We start from the raw sequence: 26579 nt of genomic DNA on the forward strand, positions 1-26579 counted from the left end.
ATCAGTTTTGGGATTATGAAAGAGATGACTTCATTGCACTTCGGCATATTGGTCACAGATATTGTGGTTGTTGTTCAGCGTCAGTCTCTGGTTGTTCTGTACATTTAGAGCTGTAAGGTATCTGGTGTTGTGCTGCCATGGACCACGTTTTTTTGTCTTTATGTCTTCTTGCTCCTTGGGTTTAAGATGGCTCTTCTTAGAGTCAGTCCGAGATCATCCTTTTTCAGATGACAAACTGGACTATTGGGGCTCTGAGTGAATCTGAATGAGGTTCACATTTGAGTGAAATGCTGGATATTTAACACCGGCTTCATTGGCACTTCAACTGGATGTTGTGGTCTTTCTCTCTGGAGTTTGCTGGTGTCCTCATAAAGCGGTTGTGCCTTCTTCTGAGGATCTTGTTCTGAAAATGTGATCAAATATTCTATACTGTCAAAAAAACAATATTAATGGATACCTCTAATTTGTAAACTACATCAATCCTAACTAATAATAAATAATAATTGCAGTCCTTATTCAGATCCTGTCTTCAAAACTGTAATTGATATTGTGATCTTAATTCATTCTTGATTGATTAACAAAGCTCTTTTTGATTCCATTAGGACTGGTTCTGATTTTCTTTTTACTTTCTTTGACATTGTAGCTGTTTTGCATTGTTTATGTCCAGTCAGATGCTATAAATGCCACAGTAAATCTGTATGAGCATTGAGTCATTCTGCTCACAGCATGAGTCAGCAGAACTAGACATACTGTAAATCAGCAGTCTACAAATTGCAGTACGCTTAATAACAACAGAAAGACATATATCAAAGAAAACTGAAAAGTAAAGTCAGACTGTATGCTCTCTTCCTGCTTTCCTTTACTGTCTGAAATGAAGATGAAGCCTGATAACTAAGTGTTTTAATAACAGATACACTGTCTTCATGGAAAGCTTGAAAAAGCATAGAACCCTCTACCCACCATTAACTTCAGATCCTGATATCAAAGCCTTCACAGAGGTCATGCTGACAAGGAAGTGCTTCCACCTTCAGACTTGCTGATTCCTTCTGGACTGATAAGGTAAGGTGAAGAGAAGCCTGGTTCTGTTTGGCTGTATCTGTGAGAGGGACTGGCTGGAGGATTATTCTGATTCTGCGACTTGCAGAATATCCTGCTCTGCTGGGACAAATTCGCCTTGTTTCCCTCTTCCTTCCCAAAGTCCACACTTCATCTGATGACAACAGCCTCCTCAAACCTACCTTGCCTAACAAGCTGAAGCAAAACAATCAACAATACATATTATTAGGTTATAGGTTCATGTCAAATCGTTTACAGAGGGTGTAATAATCACTAATATTTATTTGTAAAACTTGAATATACTTGATAAAAAATAGGTTCTAAAGAGTTTTTTTGTAGTGATAGAATATAATCTTTGAAAGGACCTTTCAAATGAACATTCCGAGAAGAGTCTGAGATGCTTTTTGTGTTTTTTTAATATTCGTCATCCTTTCCTATCAAAATGCTTGCTATGAAAAATCGAACCCGTCCAACTTTTCTATAATGGACAAAAAGTTTGGAGGCAGTGTATATAAATATAATGAGGTTGTATTTATTTTTGGGAGTTGAGAATTTTGGGCTTAGTGTCTGTAAGAGTGTGAAGATTTTTTTGTAATCTCAAAGAACATTTTTGTTGTTTATTCAACATTGTCTCTTGTTTATTCAAAGCTGTAATTAATTCATTCATTTGATTATAAGGTTATAAGCACATAAGCAAATGCTATTTTAATCTACTTCAAAAAATATTCATTATTTAGTTAATTGCGTTTGTTAATGTACTAACAATATTTGATTGAAATCTCAGATTTCAGACCAAATCCTAAACCAGCTTTTCCCCAGTGCACTTCTGTGAAGTGGAAAGTTCCATAATCTTAAATAGTCTTCTTACAAACCAATGATAAAAATAATCTTTATTTTTCTGTATGTAAATTAATAAATGCTGTAAGAGTATTGTTAATGGGTTAATTCATGATACCTAATAAACTAATGTTAACAAATTGAAGTCTTACCTCATAATTACAACATCAGTTAATCTTTATCCCAAATGAAAAAAGCCATTTTCTGAAATATAAGATCTAATAGGCGCTTAGAAATTATTAGCAATTTTGTGCAATTACATTAAGTGAGGACTGAGGCTTTCGGTCTCAAACAGACTCCTCAGTCTCCATTCATTCATTACTTGGAAAAAGTAAACAATATACTTAAATATTTAGGATGTTCATTTTTAAGTTAACTACTGCTTTGATTCTCTGTATTAAATTATATAACTGACACAGAACTAATGCCTACTCATGCAAATGGAGAGAGAGTGAAAGAGCGAGAATCAGAGAGAGAAATGCCGTCCACCTACCCTGACCTGTTCATGACTGGCATACTGCCATCACAAAGGGGCTGAGTCGCGAGCAAGCAGCCAGAGGAACAGTAGACTGTCCTCCTTCAGGTCCCCTGTGAGACGCTGCTGCCACTCCCCAAATATCGTGTCAACTCGCAGTTGCAGTCGAGCCGGTGGCTGAGAGAGCAGTCATCCTGCATCTCTCTCTACAGCTATGCCCTCTTTTATTCTCTTTAACTTCCTCCTGCTTGCTTTACTCTCTCTCTTTCATCGAGTAAGTCTCTCCTCCCATCCAGCCTCCCCCTCCTCTCTCTCTCTCTCTCTCACTTTATCTATCTCCACTCTATCTCACCGATTTCCTTCCTTTTCTCTCTCTCTCTCGCTCTCTCTCTCTCTCTAAGGGTAATTACTCTGAGTGGTGCATCCAAGACAGACAGTAAATGCTGTAGATAACAAGCTCATGATAGACACACACTTCTGCCATGCCTCTCCTCCTCCTCTGTGTGTCATGCAGGATTTGCCAGACAGTAAGTGGTGCACTGCAGTATTTCCTCTTGAGGTGTTACTCTACATAAATGTGTTGGCACTGTCTCTGCTTACTGTATATGGGAAACAAGCATCCCACTACTCCTCTGTGTAAGTGTATGAAAATAAATGATGGAATAATAGTGATCAGACTTGCCTCCCTTCTTCTCTTGGTGCTTTATCTGTGCTCCTAGCATCTGGCTTAATCCCAGGCTGCATAACACCCTCTTCTTCCTGCAAAACATCAGCATAAAGATCAGTTCTGCTATAAATGTAGCATCCAAGCATTATGGGAAATTATCACATGATTTTTGCACTCCTGCTCAGTTCATCATATTATCGCAGCAACAACACTGTTGCATTTTGGACTTTGTTTAAGTCAACGTGGAATCAAATTGCGAATTTAACGCCAGCTGGGATAAAATTCTATAATAATATAGAACTTTTCTTTATTATGATCTGGCTTTTTGTTTGACTTGAATCTTCTGAGATATATTAAAAACACAAAATAACAAAAAGTCATTAAAATGTAAAGAACACAATCAAATTAAATGAAAACAGAACAATGAATATTAATTCAAAATATTAATAAAACTCTGTATAAATATATCAGCTTTAGAAGCACAATTACCTAAAATATTAAGTCCTGTTTTCTGATAAATGCATCATAATTGAGCCAGTTTATATTTTTATGTGTCTGTTAAGAAAATCAACAAACTTCTAAATGAAAACAAGATTCATTTTCCTAGATGTTTGATTTTGTATCAAATGTTGCATCAGATATGTAAGATTTAATAAAGTTGTCCTTCTAATCAAAATGCAATTGCTCTATTTCTCAAAAACAAACAAACAAACAAAAATTGTTTGATTTCACCAATCCCTTTTTCAACTTATCATATAGAGTACATGCATAGTTCATACATTCAATCCACAATTATTTTGATATTTACAAGAAAAAAAATAAAATGAGGAAAATTAAATTCTTCTGGTCCAAAAAAGCCTTGATTTTACTTTAAGGCCATTCTGAGACACTACCAAATAACTGGAAGTGTTGTCCTTCTTAGTGATTCCATTTTTTCTTTGGCAGAGTCTGTATTAGTAGAGCTTGTCTTAAGCCAACAGCTGACTGTTTGATATGAAGAATGTCTCTCTGATGATGGAGAAGCAACCGTCTCTGCTGCTGGCCTGATCTGTACGTGTTTCGCCAGGAATGGATCTCTGCCTAGCATAAAAAAAATCTGCATAAATAGAGTACTATCTATACAATCTGTTATGTCTTATGCTAAGGTTACATTTATCGGACCAAAAATACAGTAAAAACAGTAATATTGTGAAATATCATTACAGCTTAAAATATGTTTAGTTTTTTATGTCATAATTATGTGATTGCAAAGCTGAATTTTCAAGAGTCTTTTTTTTTTTTTTTATACATAATATATATATATATATATATATATATATATATATATATATATATATATATATATATTTTTTTTTTTTTTTCAGGATACTTATAATAAAATAAAACAAAACGTCTTCTGCTTACTGCTTACTTAAAAATATTTATTTTATTGATTTAGAAATGATGATTTAAAATGCACTGCCAAAATGTATCAATTTAATGCATTTTAAAAGTGTTAATGTTTTACAATGTATTGACCCCAATCTTAAAAAGTCACCTGCTCTCGTTGGAATCTGTGAATTACTTCCTCCTGCTTCTGCTTGAGCTCCGTGAAAGCAAGCATATCATCTTGTGCAGTTCGCGACTGATGAAAGATGTGTTATATAGCAATATGCACAAAGCGACTGCAACAATAACAGCAGTTTTCCAACCTTACAAATTTGCCCACGTGAATAAGTGTTAACAAAAAAATGATCTGTCTTGAAATTATGAGGAATAACATATATGATCATTATGATACAGAATAAAATGCACATTGCACTTCCAGTGCTGGGTGGGTCGCCTAAAAATACTTACTAAATATTTAGCAAAATGTAATCATTTCAAGTTAACACCATACCTCAAGGCTGCATATGCAGATAAAATAAAGAAAAAGCTAAAATACACAACGACTGTACTACTGAATCAAAGGCTGAACATGGTGTTGTGAAAGGTGCCATTTGCGCATGTGATAATCAGCAGCCTGATGTGATAATAAGGTTCTGCCATTGCTAACACAATGTTTCTTTTCTTATACACTCTGAGTATATTTATCCTTTCCTTACATCCTGCTAATAACTCTCATTTTTTTCACTAAGTGCATCAGTAATCTGATTACATCCTTTCATAATGTAACTTTAACAGAATCGTTTTTTGTATTGTGATCACGTAACATCACTACAAGTCTTCTGTTGCTCACTTTCTGCAGTGCTCCAACCAGTCGAGCTCAGCTTGGGTCTTCTCCCGGGCGCTTTCTCCTGAGCCTGAAGAGTGCGCTGTACTGCCGTGCCCTCAGCTCGTCTTCCCTCAGGACCCGCCGGCTCTGGGCCCAGGAGAGGTGGCTGTACAACTCGCTCAGCTCACTCCGCTACAAATCGCATTAATAGAGGAGCCAGACATAATGCGCGTTCAATACTTTGACAGAAACTTGCCTTGCACGGCCTTTAGTGCACATTTGCAATTTGTAACTGAGCTAAAGACAGTCAATGGTATACACTGACAGTGTATTTAAAAATTGTATTGACTAAATGATTATACCACATTCATTTTTGCATAGTGTTACTATGTATTTTGAAAAGAAACCATGATACTATCATGATGCGTGTTAACAAAAAAATAGTAATAATAATAAACAAAAAGAGGAAAAAAGAAGGTCCTTAAAATGTGAATTTACCTTTAAATTGTTACATATCTAGAGGGATGATAACTCATCAGTGTTATTAATAAAACCAGCTGTTGTGTTTTGAACATTTTGTAAAATTATATTTTTGCATATTCATATATACAGGCATATAAATATTTATTTAATTGTCCATGTTGAATTTAAAATATCCCATAAAGACAAGACTATGAATTTAAATGCAATGAATTGAATGTTTCTAAGACAAAAATTACACAAATCTTTACACACAAAAGAAGACATTTTTTATTGTCCTACACCAACACCTAAACCTACCCTTTACAGGAAACTACTGGCATTTTTAGATTTTCAAAAATCTAATCATGTATGTTTTATAAGCTTGTTTCCTCGTGGAGACCTAAAAATGTCCCCACAAGGTCAAAATTTACTGGTATTCCTATAATGTGATAAATACCAGGTGCGCTCACTCACACACACACACACACACACACATTCTTAATTTAATGCAATTTTATTGATCACCTTGCTTGTGGAGTCACTGCTCTCACTTTGCTCTTCCTGTCCTTTTTCTGTCTGGTCAATCTGTGCTCTGCAATCTGCAACAAAATGATATATAATGATAGATATTTAAAATGATACATATATACATATATTAAAATAAGAAGTATATTCTTTGAGAGCAATAAACTCTGGAGCGCATACATACCCACTCCATCTTTTTCATCTTTAATAATTTTTTAATCGACACTCTTTCATGTCTGTGGTTTGTCTCTATGTCTGTATTCGGAGCCGCACGTTCAGACAAAGTTTCCCTTTTGGCTCCACAGATGCCCTGTCCAGCAGGTTGTGACTGTCTCAGAGACCCTTTGTGGTCTGTGATTCGCAGCCAGGCTGCTTCATCGTCCATGTTTGTATCTAGAGCACTGATGGTCTTCCTGAGAGCCTCCTCTCTGTGTCTGTGAGTTGCCAGGCGTGTTGAGCCCACTCTTCCTCAGCTGCACTCACAGGACTGCCAGCTTCACCCAGATCCACCCGCTCGGCTCTGCTGGTTCAAAGATGGCAGATGTGTTAGGAACTCAAGTACTATCGGACTGAGAATGAGTGACACTATCATGCATAAAAATGTGTTGTTATTGTTCTAAAATGCAAATAAACTAAAATAAAATTACATGAAAAACATATTTTTTCTAGATACACTATCAAAGTAATCTAGGTTATTGAATGTTTTTGAATTAAGTTTTTTTTTTTAAAAAAAAACATGTAGAGGCAGCATTTATTTTAAAAACAGTACAGTGAAATAAATATATATCAACATTTGGAGTGGATCAAAAATGTCAATTAACACACCACATATTTTGGTATTGGTTTTAGTTTTTAACTTTGATGAAAGGTCGATCCACTTTGACTACTTTAAACGTTGACTACTGCATATATGTGTACGTACGTATATCATTTGATTGATTTCAGAGATGGCAAAGCTTAAAAGCTGTTATTGCTTTCATTTTAATTAAATGAAACCTTTATAGATGTCTTGTTGTTGAAAGAAAAGTAGTGCTTAATTAAATTGTAAATGTTATTGAATATCTAGTGTCACAGTAGCCACAAAAAAAAACATTAATTTACCCAGTTATTTATTTACCAATCAGAATACCAAGTGATGTTCCTTGAACATCAACAAAGCATACTAGAATGATTTCTAAAGGGTTTATTTATTGCGATTCTACATACTGTTTCCCATACTTCGTCTCAGTTTAATTCACTAACAATACCGTAGTTTTATAACTGAATTGCTCAAGAAGCACTGCGTGGTGTTTCACGCCCACATACTGTACATTTGGCCACGTAGTATCCATTTCTGTGATTGAAACGCTTTAGCTCAATACTGCCCTCTTGAGCTTGAGGGAAGGTAGAGTGGGCTCTGCAGTGGACTCACACTGTCACACTTTGGTTCTGTCTAGGAAAGACAGACAATTGTTCTTCAGTTGTGTCAGCTACATGAGCACATCTCTCCTTCTCCTCGGGACTGCCTCTGTTCTGTGTAAGTGCACATTTACATTTCATTGTTGCAAGAGCATGAAGGTGGTAATCCTTAAGATGTCTAGGTAAGAAGATTTGCTTTTTTGCTCTTTCCAGACAACATTCATTTACATACCTTGTACTCCTGTTGCTGTTCTCTCTTGGCCCTGTGGAGCACTTGCCTTTGTTTCTTAATTACTTCATGCATATTCCTTTGCTTCCTCTCGTCCTCTCGCTGTGCTTCTTCCTCATTTGCAGCACCTTTCTCCTTCTCTCAGCGGCCTGGTGATGCATATATTCCTGCAGCCCTTGGATATTATGTCTAGGTTGCCTGTTTGATTTCATTTGGCCTTCGTTTTCTTTACCTGCAACTAGTGGTTTTGTCGTTTTTGTAAAGTTGTCGCTTTTTAGCAAATACTTCTGAGGTGGAATTGTGCAGTAATGATTTCTGTGTGCCATTGGAACTGCTCTGACGGGCATGAAGAACCTGCACGGCTTTTGAATGCCTTTCCAGATGCTGGAGAATACAACACTCGAGCCTGACATCTCAAGGGGCTGGGATGCTTCTTAAATGAATTCTCGTGCTTTTTCATTTGGTTTGAACTCAAGGTTTCCGATTGTCTGAGCGTTCAAAACAGCCAATTGTTCAGAAGCCTCGTGTTTGACCGGTCTTTCTGATCTGTAAAGAAAATGCATCCGTGAGAAGTGTGCAAATTTAAAATAAAAGAAGGAAAACGCAAAGGTGCTAAATATGATATAAGCATGCATTAGATGCTGAGTCTGATTCTGTGTGCCCACTAAATGCAACTGAATTACGGCCTACCCTTAATGCTGACTCTTTCAGCCTCTGAAACAGCACTGCAAGGTGAGTTCAAAATTAGTTTCACAAGCCCTTGGGCTTTCCTCCAGGCGGATATGTACGTAGAATGCTCTGCTGCGTGGTTAGAAAGGAAAAGAAATGCAAAGATTGTACCTTTTCTCGTGGTACAGTAGCTTATTCCTGACACAGCTGGTAGATTTAAATGAATAGTTCACCCAAAATGAATTTTTGCTTGACATTTTCTCAGTCACAGGCCATCCAGTTTGTAGATTGTGCTTTTAAGCAATTAAGCAATGACTTGATCACCAGTGAATCCTCTGCTGGGGAATGGGTGCCGTCAGAATGAGTTCAAACAGCTGATAAAAACATCAAACTAATCCACAAGACTCCAGTCAATCAGTAAACTTCTTGTAAGGAGAACCGTGTGACAATTTAAAGTTAACATGATGCAACGGTGGACTTGTTTCTCACAAAGACTCTTTAAAGATCTTAGAAGGGCCATTCGAGAGCACGTCCTGATTTTGCTGAGTTCGGACGTGTTCAGTAGGGCAGCATCTTAGTGGACCCTGGAACAACATTGTGATTAACTGATCAGATTTGAAGAACCAGTTTATAATTTTTGTGAAGTTTAGGCTTACAATCCGTGTTTGGTGTTTTTAGATCAGTATCATTCATCTATAATTAAATATGACTTTAGGCTTTACTCATAGGTAAGGTGAGGTTTAGGTGTATAGATATGTTTCAAGGCTAAATTTTTGGATTAAAATGTTGTTTCAGGGTCAACAAAATATGTTGACCTAGGAACACGCAGAACTCAGCAAAAATCAGGATGTGCTCTTGGATGGCCTTACAGTAAGAACATTTTCTGACAAATTTTCATTTTTGGGTGAACTATTTCTGTAGTTAAAGGGCCAACTTTGCAATTTACAGTATCTACACACATATTAGGATACATATTAGTGTCTTCCCTTGTGAAAAAAAGAAGTATTGTATTGAATGTGCACTTGTACTTGTGCATATAATGAGTATATAATGTATTTTTATTTAATTGTAAATGTAAATAATTGCATCTGAGCCATTAAATTCAGTTAGCATTTAGGTCATTCATATTCTTTTAAATATATTTCTTTCAAATTAAATACACTTCTTAAAAGTATAAAAGTACTGCCCCGGTGACAAGCTATTGTTTCCCAAAAAGGTGACGTTTATAAAAAAAACCCATTTCCCTGAGAGTGTAGTTTTAATGCTTAATTGATTTTTTTCTATTCTCTTACGCAAGCCGTTTAGTAGGCCAAGGTGCCTTGAAAGCTCCGAGATATTTTTATTTTACATTCTGGGTCAGGAAGCAATATATTAAATAGTTTCCTCACGGGTCTCACCTCGGAGATCAGATCTTTGGTAGCCGGCGCGATGGGTGAAAAACAGCTTACAGTGTTTTTCTTACAGCCAACTTAACTGCACCTTCTAGCAGAAGAGATTACATCAAAAAACTTAATTCAACACAGACCGTCACATCATCTAACCCATATCTGTTACCTCTGTATCTTTTTAAACACAAGTCCATGCTTTTGTAATTGCATGTGTCATAAAGTGCAGTGACAATGCAGACCTTTGTTTGCCACCCTGCAAACTTTTCTGGTAAGGTGTTGTCGATCTTTCTCTTTAGGTTCTGGAGTTCGACTTTCTCTCCTCGGTTTCTGCTGGATCTCCATTCGTAGACTGCGTAAGGCTTTGGATGTAGGTACATTTTCTTCAAAAGCTCTGCACAAGATAGTGAGTCTAATTTCGGTGAAAGAGTGTCATCTTGTGGAAACTTTTGGCAATGACTCACAGTCTGCAGAACCCGAGTTGCCTTTGTAGTGTTCGTTTTGGGTTTGTTTGATAAGTGCTCTTTGCAAAATCCTTTTTGCACAGATTTATTTGGATCAACTATATTTAAGGAGTCCAGGAGGAAAGTACTTCCTGGATGTGGCACAGTGGATGAGTCACACTCTGGCGTGATCCTAACTTGCCTGAAAATGAGATTTTAACACTTCATACAAAACCCCCTCGGGAATAGAACATTTCTTTAAACATTAATCGAAGTATAAAAATCAAATATATTCACCTGTAGTGGAATGTATCTAAAACACTTGAAGCATGCATGTTTGTTTCAAGATGTTTTGCTGCACTTGTCTTTGCGTGCAGTGTTTCTGAAAAGAAAGCAATACATTCACACAGATACACAAAAATATATAGAATTTATTATAGAATCCGATACATTCTGTAAGTCATACAGACAAAAATATTCTATGACTGTAAAGAATACATTTATGAATGGTTACTTCCATTTCATATGCTTGCACTTAAAGAGTATACTGTGTATTTGATATAATGTTTTCATAACCAAATGGTTATATCTTTATATGTATATTTTTTAATAGCCTATTAAGGAGAAATTAGCCCCATTCATCCACGATATCAATTATAACACTTTCTCTATGGCAACCAGAGCGTGCGCCGAATACTCTCTAATATCCATAAAAGGCATTTTACTGTTTCTTATACCCCATAGGTTTTAGCATGATTTAGGCCTTTTGTTTATTAGTTCGAATCAATCACGTCCAAACACCTCAAAAAATATGTTATGTCTATAGTCATAACATTGCCCAAGTGGCTGGTTTTATATTGTTGCCTATAAGCAACGTCAATTATTAGACCGAGTTCAACCCGAAGCCCCGAAAACACCAGCAAGCAACACAAACATTAGAATAAAATGCTATATAATCAACTATATTTAACAAAATTAAGCCACCCTACCCTTAAATTTGGAGGCTCACGGTCATTTCAGCGTCTCAGTGGCAGTTTTTTGTTTACATTAAAGCTCCTAGTAACAGATTGAACTCGATAAAGGAGGTTATGAACACTGGCGCTGAATGGAGCGCAAAACTACACAACAACTAAGGTAAGACTCTTTCTGCAAGACCCGTGTTGTGTCAAGTAGCCTGTATCTTAAGGTTCAATGTCCATTGCTACGAATACAGAATCAGGATATGCTTCTGAGTAGCATTTTGTAGTTTCTTAACACACCTAATTAAGCTTAAGATGATTTAGTAAAAATGCATGATTTGTCTGACATGTATGTAAAACAAAAATACAAAACGTTACTTTAAAGACAAAGCTCAATAACGTTTAGCAGTGATAATAAAAGGCATCTGATTAGGGGAACCCAGGTGCACAGTGCGCAGGCATCCTGCTTGCAGTCATGCTGGGTGCTTCAACAATCGCGCGCTCTTGCCCTTCCAGCCATTCAACATTAGCACAGGATCTATTTTCATATAATGTCAAGTAATTCCACCTTTCTAATTTTGGGTACACTAACATAGCATGCTCTCAAATAGACAGTGTGATGCACTTGTTCGTGCAGTGTTTTAACACATGCTGGATCACATTGTTTGTTGAAACAGGAAAGTTTGAATCTATTTATGATGCCTTTGTGTATGCTTGCCGAATGGACAGGTATGGCTCAGTGGCTTTGTTCACAAAAGCTGATGGATTTTCCTATTTGGCAGAGCACTTACCTAATGGAGGGCTGAAAAGCTTCCTTCTGGCAGTACATTTAAAAAGAAGGGTGATGTTTGCTCTCACTCCAGTGGTGCGTCTAAAGAGCATAAAGACTTGGCTTAATAGTGATATGAGGTTTCACAAATACATATTTTATGAGAGCCAAACCACAGGAACTGCATTTTTGTGCAAGTCTCACTTGGCCTGTACAGAACATCTGTGATTTTTTATGACATGTTAATAATTATGATAGTGACAGTGTGTGCAATTTTGGAGGAGAGAAATAATTTTATACAAGTGTTGATTTACATTAGTTTGAAAGCCTGTGTGCGTTGGATGATAACATGTTTCAAATTGTCAAAAAGCTTTGGTGATTGTGACTGACTCTCTGACTGGCACTCAGTTTGCCCAGGTTCAAGTGATACAGTGTAATTTGAGCATGCAAAATATAATAAACTGAGTAATAGAATAGTAAAAATCACGTTTCATATTAAAATTAAGTAGTAACTTACTTTCTTTACATAGCAACTCGTTTATGTTCCTTTATTAGACTATGCAGACATGCATTTTACTGGATTCAGTGCATCTCAAACTTGTATTTTCTGTTGAATCTGGCACCAGGATGTTCTTATCCAGTACATGTCTAGATGAGGATTTTTAGTATCAGATTTCTTATTGCGGCACTATAATTTTAGAGAAGAAAACAATAGACACAGTTGAAATGCAGGACAGTTATGTCTTGAAGGATGTAGGACAATGTTCCCAGTTTCAGGACTGTCCTGCGATTTGGTATTTTGGTCTTGGTCGGCTATATGTGCTATGCACACTAGTGATGCTGCTGTATAAACTTGCTCCTGTTTTGAACTTGTAAGATATTCTGGTGATGCATAAATAGGCATATAGAAATCTTAAAGCAGATCTAGACAGGTGGAGCTGGGGAGGTGGTGGGAGAGGAACTGAACCTCTCTCTCTCCCTCTCTCTCTCTCTCTCTCTCTCTCTCTCTCTCTCTCTCTCTCTCTCTCTCTCTCTCTCTCTCTCTCTCTCTCTCTCTCTCTCTCTCTCTCTCTCTCTCTCTCTCTCTCTCTCTCTCTCTCTCTCTCTCTCTCTCTCTCTCTCTCTCTCTCTCTCTATCTATATATATATATATATATATATATATATATATATATATATATATATATATGTGTGTGTGTGTGTGTGTGTGAATTTTATTTATTTATATACAGATATCTATATATTTTAGTTATACATGTTTTTGGTTTATTTTATTGTGCTAGTTAGCTAGTATTATTTTCACTTTATCAAACTGCAGTTTGATTGAGATTAACTGGAATACACAATGAAGAAACATTATTTTTTGAATGAACTCTTCTGTCATTGATCTGCCTGCTACTGCACATGTAATGTCACGGTGAACTTTAGCAAAGAGCAGTGGAGAGCACTGATGAACTGGACCTGTTCTCGTAGCTGCCTGCTGGCTGGCACATGGAGTTGGACTGGAGGGAATCCCAAGAAAGACTGCTCTATTCCCCTGGGAATTCTAAATGGAGTGGCATTCATCCATTCATTTCAGACGAAGGGCCCCAGGCAACATTATGTTGCTTTGGTTTATCCCAGAATCATTGGTTATTGCCTCCTCCTTATGGTAGCTTCCAAGCGACCCCTCCTCCTCGTGCTCTGCCGACAGTAGCTCAGCGTCGCTTTGAAACAAAGACGTGAAAATGACAGATACATCAGCAATCTTGGCCACTGTATCCTCATATAATTGTGCTCTAGTTTTCCTGACTGTGGGAAAGAGAGAGGCAACTGATCCCCAGGAGGCAATGAATGGAACTCAACAATGCAGGAATGCAAGCCAGTGTGTGTGTGTGTATGTGTGTGCACCAGACAGTGTGTGTTTTTGTTGGTGTGTATATGTCTGTGTTTGAGTGAACAACAGGAGCGAGATTTGGAAGCCGATTTCCAGTTCCTATAGCAACCATGATGTAAGCGGAGAGGGCAACTGCGCCCCATTTCTCTCTATCTCTCCCCTCACTCTCCCTTTCTCTCCCTCTCCCTCTCCCTCTCCCCCTCGAAAAAACAGACAGCCCAGCACACAGGAAACCTGGGTGTGGAAGACAGGGAAGTCATCCTCATTTTGCTGGAATATAAGCCATTTTTTCCCGTATTTACTTTCTTTTTTTAATGTTTTTAAGATTTGCAAGCCGTTCACTAACATGTACGTTTCAACCTTGGGGGAGAAAGGTCTGATTGTCATGTCTGCCAAGAAAATCATTTAGTGCCAGAGGCTGTGGCAATTGGTGTATGGCTGTTTTCAGATGAAGTCCCTGTAGAGAGCGCCTTTGTGAACTTTATTGTTTTTGGATTTTTTGAAAAGGATAAAACTGTAAGTCATTTTAAAACTTTGTCGTATGTAAAATATGTCATGCTTAAATATTGCATTTCTAGTAAAATAACTCAAATGTATTATGTGATGCTACATATATATTAAAAGTTTTTTTTTCTTTTTTAAGAACGAACATGATTTAATGTTATTCTTTTGTGTTACTCCAACACCAAATGTAAAATTTGATTTAAAATGGTTAACTCATTGAAACTTTGCTGGTCTGCATTGTGCTAAGTCTAAAATAAGCTATTATCCCAGACAAATTTCAGACCTAACTTTTTAGCCGTACAGAAGCAAGTCTGCTTTAATAAAAGTTGACAAGTTTAGTAGTGTTTAAAAATCTAAATATTGTTTGTAGTTTATGTTTGTATCATTCTGGTAACAAAAACAACAATGAAGTTGTTATAATGACATTCGGTTTCAAGTTATCATGATTTAACATGTGCTTCAAAATGAAGGATTTCATGAATCATTGCAAGAGCGTTTAATCTTTTGCTCTGTATTCTTTTTAAGGGTAAGTCCCAGTCACCTCTAATGAGGTCTGCCCTTTCACTGTGCTCAGAGACCCCAGAAGCAGCGGCATGGAGAACCGGCGCTGCCAGCACCCTCAACAGCCCAATGCCCAGGCCCAAGAGGCCTCATCCGGGCCCCAGTCCTCCATGCCCCAGTCCCCTTTACTGTCTGGAGCCTCCTCCCTCATCTCCCTTACCCAGACAGAGGAGTTCTTTGACCTCATAGCCAGTTCCCAGAGCCGCAGACTGGATGACCAGAGAGCCAGTATAGGTGACCGTCTGGGCATCAGGATAGCACAGAACAATGTGGGACACTTGTGTGATGCATGTAGTCCACGGGAACCTAGTGATGAGTTTTTCAACATGCTCATAAAGTATCAGGTAACAACACAATAGCAACTGAAATTCAATATCGGATGCGAGGTGTACAAATGTGATTTTATACTCATGCTCCTCAGGCGTCTATGTTTGCATGTTGTGAACTTCCTCACTTCTCTCGCCTCCAGTCCTCCAGGATCAATGATCAGAGGTGCTCTTTGCCACCAGCACCAGACCCAGATGAAGACTTCTTCAGCCTTATTCAGAGGGTGCAATCCAAACGCATGGATGAACAACGGGTGTCTTTTCCTTCTGATGAAAAGGATGAAACAGACTTAAATTATAAGTCCAAACCCTCTGAGGGCTCAAGCTAGAGACTGTGGCACTTCTGATGTGACTTTCACAAAGTCTTCTGCAAACTCTGACTCTCTGGCTGCACATTTTAAGAGATCTTCCAAGGCTGGGTTTAGGGGGGGCGTAATATAGGTTTATTTTAATTAGTGGGACTATATCGTGTTGAAGTGTTTCATGTTTTTACAGTCACCCTGAGTTACCCTGAGGTGAATCCAAACCCAACAGATGTGATTCAGAGGGAATGGAAACACTCACATGTTTGTATGTACCAATTGTTCTTTCACAAAAGTGTTTGTGCAGATCTTAAGCAAAGCAACGCCATGGAAAATGATTAACATGATGCTTTGCTTTCCAAGGATAATATTACTAACTACTGTCACACAACACAATATAGATCGGTGTGACAAACAACGACAGCACATGATCCCCAAACAGGTGCGTGTTCATTTAACTCAAGTGTAAAGTGTGTTTCAGCGCACACTGAATATGAATGAACTGATACCCAGCAGATGGGAGCGGTTGTATCTGAAGCTGTATGGCTCACGGATCAGTTCATGTGGTTGTCTAATTCTGCTGATAAGTAATACTAATAGTAACAGACTTCATTCAGAAGACTTAAGAAAGGCTAAATCCATCTTTAGCATTAAGTAAATAATTGTTAGTCTGTGAAAAGTGGATAGACTCGTGTCAAAGGCGCACTGTTTAACGTGGCTTTTAGTTTCATTGGAATAAAAGTGGTGTTTTAGTATGATTTTAGTTTGTCTTTAATATTATTTTTGATGATGATTTCCTTGCTAAATATTTATGAATATGGTATCTCCTTCTAACAGTGCTAAAAAACACTATATAGATAGATAGATACCCTAAAAATCCTGTATGAATTACTGGTGAAACTTCATTTTAAGGTGTCCTTGTTGCACATGTTGTAACATTTATCCATTTAAATATCCATTTAAGGTTGCTTGAACGTAAATCATGTCCTAAATCATTAATTTCCTAATTTCCTAAAAAGTCCTCATTTATAATATACAGATTAAGGTTTAAATATTCCGTGATCAGGTATTTGATTCCACAGATAAAAACCAAATGGTTTCTGTTTGTGCAGACACAACAAGATTGTCTCAATAAATTTGAGAAGGGATTATTTTCATTTAAAACTTGTTTGAATGCAACCTTTATTTTTGTACAGAGTCACAAGCAGAAAAAATTATATAATCTTAATAATTTGTTGATGTTTAATTTGTAATTTGTATGATTTAATGAATTATTAGCTTTGTATCACCTCAGCAACCCCCTGCAGTTATGCCAGGAACCCCATTTTGGACATGCAACATATGTTTAATGCAATTCATGATGCTGATTACAAAGAATAACATTGGAATCATTTTTTCATGAGTTAGGTGAAGTGTGTTCTAAAAGCAATCCAAAAACAGTCAAAACACATTACCTAATCCAACAGATTACCTAACTAGCTACCTTTAGCCTGCAATTTGTAATCTTTAATAGACTGCATTTTGCACGTACTGTAATCTACCATTTTAAAACGTAATTATTTGTTTATTTACTTACTTAGGCTACTTGCTTATTCATGCAAATATTAATATCTGTATAGTAACAAAAAAATGTTTTGCACTTGATTAAATATTTACATCACCAAAGCAGCGTTTTGTTTATACATTAAATAAACAAAAAAACACTATAAAATAAAGATCTCTAGCTAACTGTGCCAGATGGTTAGGCTATGTTTTATTAAATTAGATCGCTTGTAATATTTTTCGTTAAGCACACAGAGACACACACACAGCACACGCACACACACACACCAAGGACACTCGATACTAGTCGATTAGCCTATTACCCGCGACTACACGTTATAAGGGTCACTTTGAGCTCGACATTCATGAGCGTGACTATAACAACTGATGAATAGAAACATCGCCCGGAGGTCATCGGCGTCAAAGCAGCAGAGAGCAAGCCAACGCGATGGTGCAAGACAGCACAGCTGCTCTGAAGGGAAACGCAACAGATGAGCAGATAGACACAGCTACTGCTCCACTGACTTACAAACGCTGCTCTGGATAACCGGCGAGAATGAACACAAACGACGCGAAGGATTACCTCTCCAAACGACAGATCCCACACCTTTTTGAGGTAAGAATCGCCTCCAGGAGAAGCCTGGTCGTACGTTATAATATTAGTATAGCGACGTCAATTAGAGAGCAACTCATCTGGAAACATCTGCCACTATGACAATTGTGCAGCGCGAGCATATAACGTTGTGCCTTCCAGTTCTTCTTGAGTTCTTCAAAGTACATGATAGGTTGGCAATGATGGTTGTTTTAACAGTTTGTATATTCGAAATCTATTTGGGGGTTGACTACAGCTGTAGGCTACATCAGATGCGAGCTGATAGCACGAATTAATCTGTGTCTATTTAGCATGCACAATTACATGGTAAATTAGATACTTCAAGGTGTCTCTATGGTGATTCTCAAGTAGGTTACTGTGATGGCAAAGCCGAGGGTTGCAAGCTTGTCAGTGAGAGGAAGATTCTCCTCAGACAGCATCAACAAGTGCTTGTGCTTGTGTGAGAGATATGTAGGTGCATACAAAACAGAGGACCACGGACACACTTCCAACAGGCTTTCCATCTCCAAATTGATCTTATATACAAGGAGGCTCGATATTGTGGGTCATCACCGTCGTCTGACATCTCCTCAGGCAAGACATAATGGTGAAGGTTGTAAACACGAGGTTTAGCACATCAACACTTCGGCTGTCACCAAGGCAACAAGCTATGCACTTCATATTTACTTTATGTGACTCATCTTTGGAAAAGTGGGCAATGTAGAGCGAGGGGAAGAGAAGGACTGAAACAATATTATTCTTGCATGCGCTCGAACATGTTCACTGAGGAATGCAAACACGCAGGTTTGGGTTCGTGTGCATACCTGCAGACATACAGAACATCTCTCTAATTCCAGACTCTATACGCATATACGGATTAGAAACTTTGTGAACTTTATTTTCGTACATAACTTTTATTTAAACTGTCGTCAAAGCATGGGTATCAGATAGTAGAAGAAAATTGAGCTCCTAAGTGTTGTTCAGAGACATGCACACACATGTATTATGTTCACAAAAGCATTTTTGTATGACACTGAATGTTTGCCCAGCACTAGTTTAAACAGAAACATTTAACATAAGAATTTATCAAGCAGACCTAGGTTGCTTCACTTTCCATCTTTACATTTCGCTAACAATATAAAAGTTATTTTATGTACCAAAATTAATAAAAATCATGGCAAACATACCCAATTTCGTTGTACTCAAAGGCCTTTTACTTGCTGTTACACTTGTTTTTATTAAAAAAAAATAAACGAAGCAAAGTTTTGATTGTGTTGACAATTTGGAGAAGTACTAAATATGCCGCAAATAATTAATTAAGGTTTACTAATTAATTTGAATAAAATCTAAAGTGTTATTTACCATTTCTAAATCAAGCTTATTAACTTACAGCAATAATACTTAATTGCATGTTTTGAATAGAATACATAGCACCTTAAGGTAATAATAGCAGAGTTACTTTTAACTGTGTTAGGTATGTTTTGAAGCATTACAGCTGGTTTGAGCTGGTTTATGCCGATGGCGACTCATGAGTTGGTTTAAGCTGGTCAAAAGACGGTTTATGCTGGTCATGCAACTAGCTTCTGTTCAGGACCATCTCAAACCAGCTGCCATGCTTCGAAACGTACCTAACCAGCATATGCATTTTTTCAACAGGGTTCTCAATATCTATACTGCAACAGTGCTTAAAAATGCTGTGATCTGTTATGGAACTGATACCTCTAGCAAATTCAGCCTTTTGTTTTGTTTCTGTTCAGACACTGTTGCTTTATTCAGGGCTTGAATGTGTCTTTAGCTGTTTGATACCCGTGAGGATTGAGATGTAAATTCTCAAGCAGTTTTATTTGCATCAAAAGAAGCAAACAGCTGATTATTTAGAGCTCAGATTTTCCATTCCATGTCCCTCTGAATGGCCCGGCGTATGAACTGCTAACACGTGTGAGATGAATAGAGCAACAATTTGCAATTATTATTTTCTCCCCTGAATGCTCATTTTTTTCTGTCCCTGTCTTTAAATCATTTAACCTCGGTTAAAATAAGGTAAAAATCATTTGATGAAATCTTGATGAAAGAAGTTGTTCCTACATATAGACGAACTGTAATTCAGAATTTCAGAAACATTCAACTAAAGCACTTCTTATAACAAAACAAAAATGAATTCTGTGTGTATCTCACAGAGCATGTTAACAGGCCTGATGTACCACAAACCTGAGGACCCTTTGGCATTCTTGGAGGGTTGCCTGCAGAAAAACACGAGATCTTGGGGTCCTGAATGTGTGGCTTGGGACACTTTTATTACACCTGATCGAAAACCTCTACCACCGATCACCCGGCACAGGGAAAGAAAGCCCCTGCAAACTCGGTAATTCAGACAATTTGAAGGCACATTATCAACAATGATTAAGTGAAAAAATTATGTATTTGTACACCATAAATATAGCTAAAATCACACTTTGCATTTTAGTTGCATTGGCTGTTTTAGCTAAAGCACTTCTATTATGGGTAATAAAAGGTTAATTTTTGGTTTTGGAAGTCCCCAAAACAGGTTGACATGCGTGCAAGGTGAAAAAGCACGTTCATTGTCTTATAATATGCATTCATTGTGTGACTGTTGAATCACTAAAACATTTTCTTGATAAAAAGCCAGCAGCGAAGCAATCATTATTCAGAGCGAGAATCTGAAGGACATCTGTTAGAGCGGTCAAACGTGGTTCAAGTGTTTTAAACTCTTAAATACCTCAGTAATGAAAGCCTAACCACATATTTTTGTAGGCTTCTATCAAACGGCAATAACGAAGAGTGCATCTGATCTGAGCTACTAAAACAGTGAATGTAATCCGTTTCTCTCCACAGACGGCGGTCCTGGTCCAGGCCCCGGTCCTTACCGTCGATATGACAGGCTGCCACCAATCCAGGCCCAGTTCTCCATAGAAAGCGACTCAGATATGACGGAGTCCTCGGGGCTCATACAGGAATATGATGTATTCGACCCAACAAAGTCACGACCACACATCATATTCATTATAGGTGAACGCTCATCACTGTCAGCTTGTCATTTTCAGCCTTTTTTGATCATCTGATCTTTTCCTGAATTCATCTTATTCTGAATAATAACTCTTTGAGCTGGATGAAATTCAATTCGGTAGACCTTGACCTTAATTAATTTAAAATGAGCAATCCCGTTGTGCTATTTCTGCGATGTAAAGTCAAATTTGCTGTAATATTTTCCAGGTGGACCGGGCAGTGGAAAGGGCACTCAGACAGCTAAACTTGCACATCACTATGATTACGAGCATGTGTCCGTGGGGGAAATTTTAAGGAACCAGTTGCTGCATCATGCCCCCAGCGACAGGAAATGGGAACTGATTGCTCAAATCATTGCCAATGGAGAACTGGCGCCTCAGGTTTGTCAGTTTGACCACCGAATGTGTGAATTGCACAGATATGGTAAATGGTGGTACAGCTGCTTAATTACAAAAAATGAATGAAAAATGAGTCCCAAAAATGTACTTACCATTAGGCTTTCCAAGATGTAGCATGTTTTGAGAAATTTTGCATCACTTGCTGACTAACGGATCCTCTGCGGTTGACATAGCAGTGTTATAGAGGTCATATCGAATAATATTGAAGTCTCATATTTTAGCTGTTAGCAATAGTTTGAAGTTACAACATCGATGATCGAAGAGATCTCTATGATGAATTAGTTTATTGCAAACATGCTGCTTTTTATTGTGATGTTTTTATCAGCTGTTCTCTCATTCTGACGGCAGCCATTCACTGCAGAAGATCTACCAAATGTCTCTCCAAATAAAGAAATACACACATTTTGGATGGCCTCAAATTTTGTAAAATATGTTGTATTTTGCAAATATGTTGTGCTACTCTTTGAGCTGCACAACATATTGAGCACCAAACCTGAATATAAGGACAGTGTGACAGTGAATTCATTATTTTTTGTATTTTTGAAATAAACAAATTCCCCAAACATTTAAGTAGTGCACTTTATTCCATAGTACTTTTTTTATTCACCTCAGTGTTGTTCTGGTATGGTATCTTTCAGGAGACAACTATTGAAGAGCTGAAGCATCAGTTTATCAAAAAGCAGGATGCTAAAGGCTTCATTGTGGATGGATTCCCCAGAGAGATCTCACAGGCGTTCACCTTTGAGGAACAGGTCAGATATTCAGCATTCTGATGGTCTGCTCAATACATTATATAAACTGCATGAAAAAAGTCTTTGTACACTATGAATGACACTCATACAGTATTCCTTCAGATTGGCTCGCCAGACTTGGTGGTCTTGCTTGCCTGCTCCAATCAGCAACTCCGGCAACGTCTAGAGAAAAGAGCGTCCGAGCAGGGCCGCCCCGACGACAATACTCACGCTATTGAGAAGAGACTAGATACATTTAAACACAATATCACACTCATAGCCAAGTACTACCAGGAGAGAGGGCTTATTGTAAGGGTAAGATGCTGCTCTTTGCCTATTTTTACATCGCTGTTGAAATCAGCTGGTTTTAACAGGAGTGGCTGTATAGATGCTGCTTTGTTTAAAAAATTGTCTAGTTTTCGCTGTGAAACGCAATTCGGTCCCACTTTATATAAGGTGGCTTTAACTATTATGTATTTACATTTAAATGAATAATTTGGTACAATGCACTTATTGTGTATGTACATGTTTTTACATTGTACTTAAATATTTTTAAAATGCCATGTAATAAATCTCAGTAATTACATGTATAATTACAATTACACTGTTGACCCATCCCTTACACCTTAAACCAACCCATATCAGCAAACCTGTCCCTAACCGTACCCATATCCCACCTCAAGAGCAGCGAAAGTGTTTTGCAGTACAATATGAACACAATAAGTACATTGTACTTATTTTTTGATGTTAGTACATAGTAGTTTAGGCCACCTACGGTGATATGAAGTGTGACCCACAATTCTGTCTCAATGTACTTGGCCAGGTTGACGCTGATCGAGAAGAAGATGACATTTTCACAGACATTTGTACCATTGTCAAGGAGAGACTGTTCCCTAGCGACACAAATCCAGTAGGTTTTTATATAAAACGTACACTACAAGCCACAATTTGTGCTTCAAATCTGTTCTGTTCATATTTCATAGACATTATTTTTCTCCCTGCAGAGTGGTACGGAAGATCTTTAGAGGGACGTCTAAACATCCAAACAGCTGCTGCCATTAAATCCAAAATGTCAAAAGCAGCCTGCCAAACATTTTATTTTACCATAATTCTTCAATAATAAACTTGTGGGTCAGAGTCGAGGATCAGGGACAAGAGTTAAGGAGAAATATAATATACTGTATATTTTACAATCATTGTTGACTATTTGTACTTCACTGTGAATCTTCTCTACAACTTCTACGGTAATTTAATAAGAATGACTTTTTAGAGCAGAACATTTTTTCCAACATTTTCTGTTTTTGAATATTATGTTTGACTTTATATTAATGTATATTTGGATCTTAAGCCAGTAATAGTAATAATAAAACATAATATAATATGCTGAAAAAACATACCTATTCCTGTAAAAAACATTACAAGGATTAAATAATTTCTGATTAATAACTAGTTCACTTATGAATGTAGCATTTCTTGTTTTATCTTACTTCACAATATGAACGCATTATACAGACGCGTGTCCTCTGGCTGTGTTCTCATTAATGGATGTTCATTCCAGCTGTGCCACTTTTTCACAGTAAGACATCAGTGAACACAGACTCTCTGCCCTTGCTGACAGACCTTGACCAATCATGCATGCGCCAAGACACTGTTACTTTAAATACAGAGCAGTATCAAGCAGTAAAGTCTATTAAACCTCACTATCTATTTCATGTAAACTCTACACTGGCTTGTACATTTCTGAACACAAATTCACAATTGAGCCGCTAGATGGCAGGCTTTTATTTCTTAAAAATATTTTGCATAGCCTTTCTTGGTTTGAGTTCATTTATAGCCGTCCACAACTATACCAACTTTTTTTTTCTTTTTATAAATTAATATTATGAAATTTTAACTTTTGAGATTGTGCACAAATTAAGAAAAAATGCTTGAGAAATCATAACATGTGAGTTTGCTTTTAACTAGCCTATACTGGATAACATTTACCATACAAAGATCATGGTATCTTTATTCCGTGCTAAGTGTGCTTAAAATACTGTTTTATCAGCAGCATCTCTGTGACAGAGTGCTGGTATGTGCTGTTTCTCAGAATAGATCCGCCCTTATCACCTGCCAGGCAAATTACTAGCAGCTCTGAGCGGAACCAGGAGACTCCTGTTGGCTTGCGTATAACTCAGCTTCAGGATTTTAGATGCACAATTTAAATTACTGACATAAATGCACAATCTTCCTTTTCATGTTCTGGATTAACATATTTAGTTTAGAGATTGATCCCAAAATATCACTAAACTCCAAAACATTGGTGCAGTTTTCGCTCTTCTTAACTCTTTTCCGCTGTATGTTTTTGAGCTTAATAATTATTTTCTTTTTCATATTTTCTTTCTTCTGATGTACATAAAAGAAGAAAATGTTTTTGTCCATGCAGTGGACATCAACGGTCTCAACATTCTTCAAATTATCTTCAGAGAACAACACGAGAGTGAGAAAATTATGACAATTTCAGTTTTGGGCAAGCTAGTCCATATATGTTAAAAGGACAGTTCGCCAACAAATTAAAATTGTGTTATCATTTGCTGACTCATACGCCATTAAAACATTTTTTGAAATAAATTCCTGAAACAATTTACACACAGTAGCTATCCTTGGCACAGTTATGAGAGAAATATTGTCTGATTCAACAAATCATTATTTTTAGATCTTTTTAGTTTCAGTTAACAATATCAGTGAATGATGACCCACATCTTGGTCTGTTTCTCACATAAAGATACGCAAATAAACAAACATAAATTTTTAGGTTGATCTAAGGTCTCTAAATGCTAATATAATTTAAATGTTTGAAAAAGGCAAAAACTAACCTACGTTGTAACAAGGTTTCATTTAAAGCTGACTAAGGCTATTTAAGAACATTAACAGGAACAGGGTGGTCGTTCTGGTTTTATCTACCGGACAGAAGCATTTCAAAGTGGTATGAGCAGCACTCAAGTCTGTTCCAGTTCATTTCCTTATATAGTATGTCACTATTCCAGTTCCGATAAGGCTTATCACAATCTCTGACACGTCAATATAAAAGCCCAGCAGGGTCTTTTACAACACACTTCCCAGCATTTCCCATCTCCACTCTTAGCATTGGCACCATGGCACCAAAGAAAGTTGAACCCAAGAAACCAGAGCCTAAAAAACCAGAGCCTAAGAAAGAAGAAGCCCCAGCTCCTGCCCCGGTTCCAGAGACCCCCAAAGAGCCCGAGCTGGACCTGAAAAGTGTCCCTCTTGAATTTACCGCTGACCAAATTGAAGAGTTCAGAGACGCCTTCACTCTCTTTGACGAGACACCAACGGGCGAGATGAAGATAAGGTACGCCCAGTGTGGAGACGTGATGAGGGCCCTGGGTCACAACCCTACCAACGCTGATGTCCTGACTGTGCTGGGGAAGCCCAAGGCTGAAGATATGAACATCAAACACCTGGACTTTGAGACGTTCCTGCCCATGCTGCAGCATATCTCGAGAGCAAAGGACCAGGGGACATTTGAGGACTTTGTTGAGGGTCTGAGAGTCTTTGACAAAGAAGGAAATGGAACAGTGATGGGTGCTGAGCTCCGTCATGTCTTGGCAACGCTTGGGGAGAAAATGACAGAAGATGAGGTGGACCGTCTGATGGCCGGACAAGAAGACGCCAACGGCTGCATTAACTACACGTCCTTCATCAAGCACATCCTCTCTGGGTGAGCCGGAGCTACAACGACTGCTGATTGAAATTGGAACTCTAAATGGCAACTGTCAAAACACTGGAAAGAAAATATGTCTTGTCTGTATGTCTTGGAAAGCATCAAATAAAAACCAGCCAAATTTTGTTTCGTCTGAGATTTTTTTGTTCTGTTAATCTTGTTGTTGAGATGTCAAACTCAGATGTGTGTAAAAGAAGGAAGGTATTGGAAAACATGAACTACAGTACAGTACATGTACTATTAAAAATAGTGCCAGCAAAAACCAAAAAAAAGAATTTTGGCAGCGATGTCCTGCTTAGTGCCATAAACAATCTATGCAACCATAACTTCAAATTCTCGGATTAGCTTGACTGTGTGGCGTATAAATGGCTGCATATGAAATTGCATACTATACAATAGGCTAGAAAAAACAACTAATCAAAAACTAGAAAAAAAAAACAAATTCACAGTGGGCAAAATTGTCCCAGAGAAAACCTATTTCCAAATTTCTGAAGTGTTTGATGGACATTTTACTGGTCAACTATTTTACATACTGATCAGTGGGTGGACACTTATTGATAATACCGGTAATATTGTAATGAAATCCCTTTGCAATATCACTAAGGGAGCTAAATCAGACGCTTACAGACAAAGACTTGCAAAAACAAAAACTGGTATAATTTTTTTTAAGTTTCCTTGGTAGGTGCGCTAGGGACTGATTTTCATGATATGTCACCTTTAAAATAAAGAGCGGAGTAATACAAACTGTTCTGGGCGGTTTCATAGACAGTGCTTAGCCTAAAGCTAGCATCAGGCCATAGTTCAGTTAGGACATTTAAGTAATTTTTATAAACGTGCCTTAGAAAAAAGTATTACTGCTGTGCATCTTAAGACAAAACTACGGTACTGACATATTTTAAGATCAGTCAGTGCAAGCTAGGTGGAGACACGT

At 37.5% G+C, this 26579-nt stretch overlaps 3 protein-coding genes and 1 long non-coding RNA gene across 7 annotated transcripts; 3 read left to right on the top strand and 1 right to left on the bottom strand.

Annotated features, from left to right (window-relative positions):
• The first annotated feature begins 7194 nt into the window (after window positions 1-7194).
• Window positions 7195-16184, top strand: LOC122345842 (G-protein-signaling modulator 1-like). Of its 4 annotated transcripts, XM_043240328.1 has the most exons (4): window positions 7198-7732; window positions 10197-10267; window positions 15023-15353; window positions 15479-16184. In XM_043240328.1, the coding sequence occupies exons 3-4, from the start codon at window positions 15042-15044 to the stop codon at window positions 15662-15664; spliced, it is 498 nt and encodes a 165-aa protein (XP_043096263.1). In that variant the 5' UTR covers window positions 7198-7732; window positions 10197-10267; window positions 15023-15041; the 3' UTR covers window positions 15665-16184. The 4 variants fall into 4 exon arrangements, with proteins under 4 accessions (XP_043096265.1, XP_043096263.1, XP_043096262.1 ...); XM_043240330.1 differs by lacking the exon at window positions 10197-10267 and having other exon boundaries at window positions 7195-7732; XM_043240327.1 differs by lacking the exons at window positions 7198-7732; window positions 10197-10267 and adding an exon at window positions 14162-14460 and having other exon boundaries at window positions 14974-15353.
• On the bottom strand, window positions 10499-11368 carry LOC122345858. The gene is made up of 3 exons (XR_006251045.1): window positions 11330-11368; window positions 10638-10722; window positions 10499-10542 (listed from the first exon to the last, which is right to left on the bottom strand). It is a non-coding gene; the product is annotated as an uncharacterized LOC122345858 (long non-coding RNA).
• A 1472-nt stretch (window positions 16185-17656) lies between the features above and the next one.
• ak5l (adenylate kinase 5, like) lies at window positions 17657-23418 on the top strand. The gene is given in 9 exon segments (XM_043240317.1): window positions 17657-17795; window positions 19949-20097; window positions 20099-20133; window positions 20625-20798; window positions 21003-21175; window positions 21832-21945; window positions 22048-22239; window positions 22748-22834; window positions 22929-23418. Coding segments are annotated over 9 exon segments (1005 nt in total). The 5' UTR covers window positions 17657-17735; the 3' UTR covers window positions 22950-23418.
• Window positions 23419-24999: 1581 nt separating this feature from the next.
• Window positions 25000-25774, top strand: LOC122344887 (myosin light chain 4-like). The gene has a single exon (XM_043238506.1). The coding sequence runs from the start codon at window positions 25059-25061 to the stop codon at window positions 25647-25649; it is 591 nt and encodes a 196-aa protein (XP_043094441.1). The 5' UTR covers window positions 25000-25058; the 3' UTR covers window positions 25650-25774.
• The last annotated feature ends 805 nt before the right edge of the window (window positions 25775-26579 follow it).

This window comes from Puntigrus tetrazona, chromosome 5 (genome assembly GCF_018831695.1).
Source record: "Puntigrus tetrazona isolate hp1 chromosome 5, ASM1883169v1, whole genome shotgun sequence".
Classification (NCBI taxonomy): domain Eukaryota; kingdom Metazoa; phylum Chordata; class Actinopteri; order Cypriniformes; family Cyprinidae; genus Puntigrus; species Puntigrus tetrazona.

Bases quoted from the DNA above. Each gene is read 5' to 3' on its own strand.
- LOC122344887 (XM_043238506.1), top strand. From the start codon at position 25,059: ATGGCACCAAAGAAAGTTGAACCCAAGAAACCAGAGCCTAAAAAACCA.
- LOC122345842 (XM_043240330.1), top strand. From the start codon at position 15,042: ATGGAGAACCGGCGCTGCCAGCACCCTCAACAGCCCAATGCCCAGGCC. The intron at 15,354-15,478 runs GTAACAACACAA...TCTCGCCTCCAG, and splicing joins ACATGCTCATAAAGTATCAG to TCCTCCAGGATCAATGATCA.